At 47.7% G+C, this 1,622-nt stretch overlaps 1 protein-coding gene across 1 annotated transcript in view; it reads right to left on the minus strand.

Moving 5' to 3' along the window:
- MORN3 (MORN repeat containing 3) overlaps positions 1 to 1,617 on the minus strand; it is a gene marked incomplete at its 5' end in the record, with an annotated part of 6,265 nt that extends 4,648 nt beyond the window's left edge. The window contains 2 exon segments of the mRNA XM_009081168.1: positions 1 to 71; positions 1,570 to 1,617. The exon segment at positions 1 to 71 is cut by the window's left edge and continues 1 nt beyond it. Coding sequence (XP_009079416.1) covers positions 1 to 71; positions 1,570 to 1,617 — 119 coding nt within the window.
- Between the last annotated feature and the right edge of the window lie 5 nt (positions 1,618 to 1,622).

The following is a 1,622-nucleotide window of genomic DNA, read 5'->3' on the forward strand; positions in this document are numbered from 1 at the left end:
CCGCTCCGCACGCCGTGGCTCCACTCGCCCTCATAGCGCTCCCCGCCGGGGTGAAAGCACACCCCGTGGCCCTGAGAGCAGCACAGAGACGGCTGGTTAGGAGCTCCTCTGCCCAAAGTGCTTGCTCAGCCCGGGGACATCCCTGCTACACTGCTCCTTCGGTCACTGCTCTTAGCTTGGCTGAGGGCAGCCCGGCTCAGCGGCTGTTCTTGAGCCGAAGGAAACGAGAGGTGGTAGTACAGGATTTATTTCTGGCAAATGGCTCTATTCCCACAACAAAACCTCTGGTTTGTATCTCATTGTGTTAATATTGGCATGACTGCTGCTAATACTCGGCTAAAAGCAGGTTTTACTAGTATCTAAACCTGCCTGGGGATAGGCAGCATTAAAGGATGTGTCTGTCCACCTGGGGATTTCAAATCTTTGAAGCCTGACAATTCTTCCTACAGCCCAGTGCATCCCAGACTGGGCAAGTCCATTCCTTGCCCTTGGGCAGACCAAAGGGCAGATTTGGTTAGTGAACCTTCTGAATTAAAACTCCTGTATGTGTGTGAGCCAGGGACCTCAGGAGCTGTTTGTCTGGTGCCTGGTTGCCATTAAGAGAAGTCCAGAGGCACTTGTATTCCAGGGAGTGATACCAGTAAGGAATGCTTACATACCACTAATAAGTTTTCTCATAGGAATAAAGCAGTAATTTATCTATGAACAAACAATTAAATCAGTTCTGGAAATAACTAATTTTTCTGAGTATTAATTTTGTTAAACTCCATGGATGTAAAGGAGAGATTTTCATAGAAGAAAACCCAGTACATATCACTATATTTGGATGTCAATATGAATCTTTCACCAAAGTTCAATTATCCAAAAGGTATCCTCAGAGAAGGGGAGGGAAAGCTCCTTCCAAGAGACTGGAGCCATAGAGACACACAGGGATTAGGAGCCTTGGCAGCAATTAGTTTAAGAGCAGACACAAAGGCAAACACAGCGTTTCCACTGGCAGATCCAAAAACATTCCTGCAAGGACTTTGCACATGAGAGTGCAGCCATTTCTATCAGATTACTTCCTCATTATGTACCCCTCAGAAAACCCAGTCATTTCTGTGACAAGGCTAAATTTCCAGAAGAGCTCGTTATTTGTCTAATATGCTGTGAAACTCCCAGCAGAAGGTACATTTTCCTACAGTGCTTATAATGCAGGTTCCTCTGACTGCTTCAAGAACAAGAGGAATGAAGGGATAGGCAGGGAGGATTAAGACACAGGATATGAAAACCCTCACCCTGCCGGGCTGAGCTGCAGGTGAGTCTGAGCAGCAACCACTGCTCAGTGGCTGCTGGTGGGAGCTCAGGGCTGTAGGCCAGACACCAATGGACAGGTGGGATGAGTCCCTCTCCAGCAGGGAGATGGCACTCCCATAAAAATCATGGAATTTTACTCTTGACATTTCAATTCAGCCTCAGGATTGGGTAAAACTACTATTTCAAGTGGTCTCTGCACATGTGCACCCAACCCCTCCCCATGTTTGGGGTCATGCTGCCTCACTGCTGGCGTGTGCCAGAAATCTCACTTACACTCCTTTGGTCGTTTTCCCACCAGCCTGCGTACACCTTCCTGTATTCCTTGG

Source organism: Acanthisitta chloris, unplaced genomic scaffold (assembly GCF_000695815.1).
Source record: "Acanthisitta chloris isolate BGI_N310 unplaced genomic scaffold, ASM69581v1 scaffold15838, whole genome shotgun sequence".
NCBI classification, from domain to species: Eukaryota; Metazoa; Chordata; class Aves; order Passeriformes; family Acanthisittidae; genus Acanthisitta; species Acanthisitta chloris.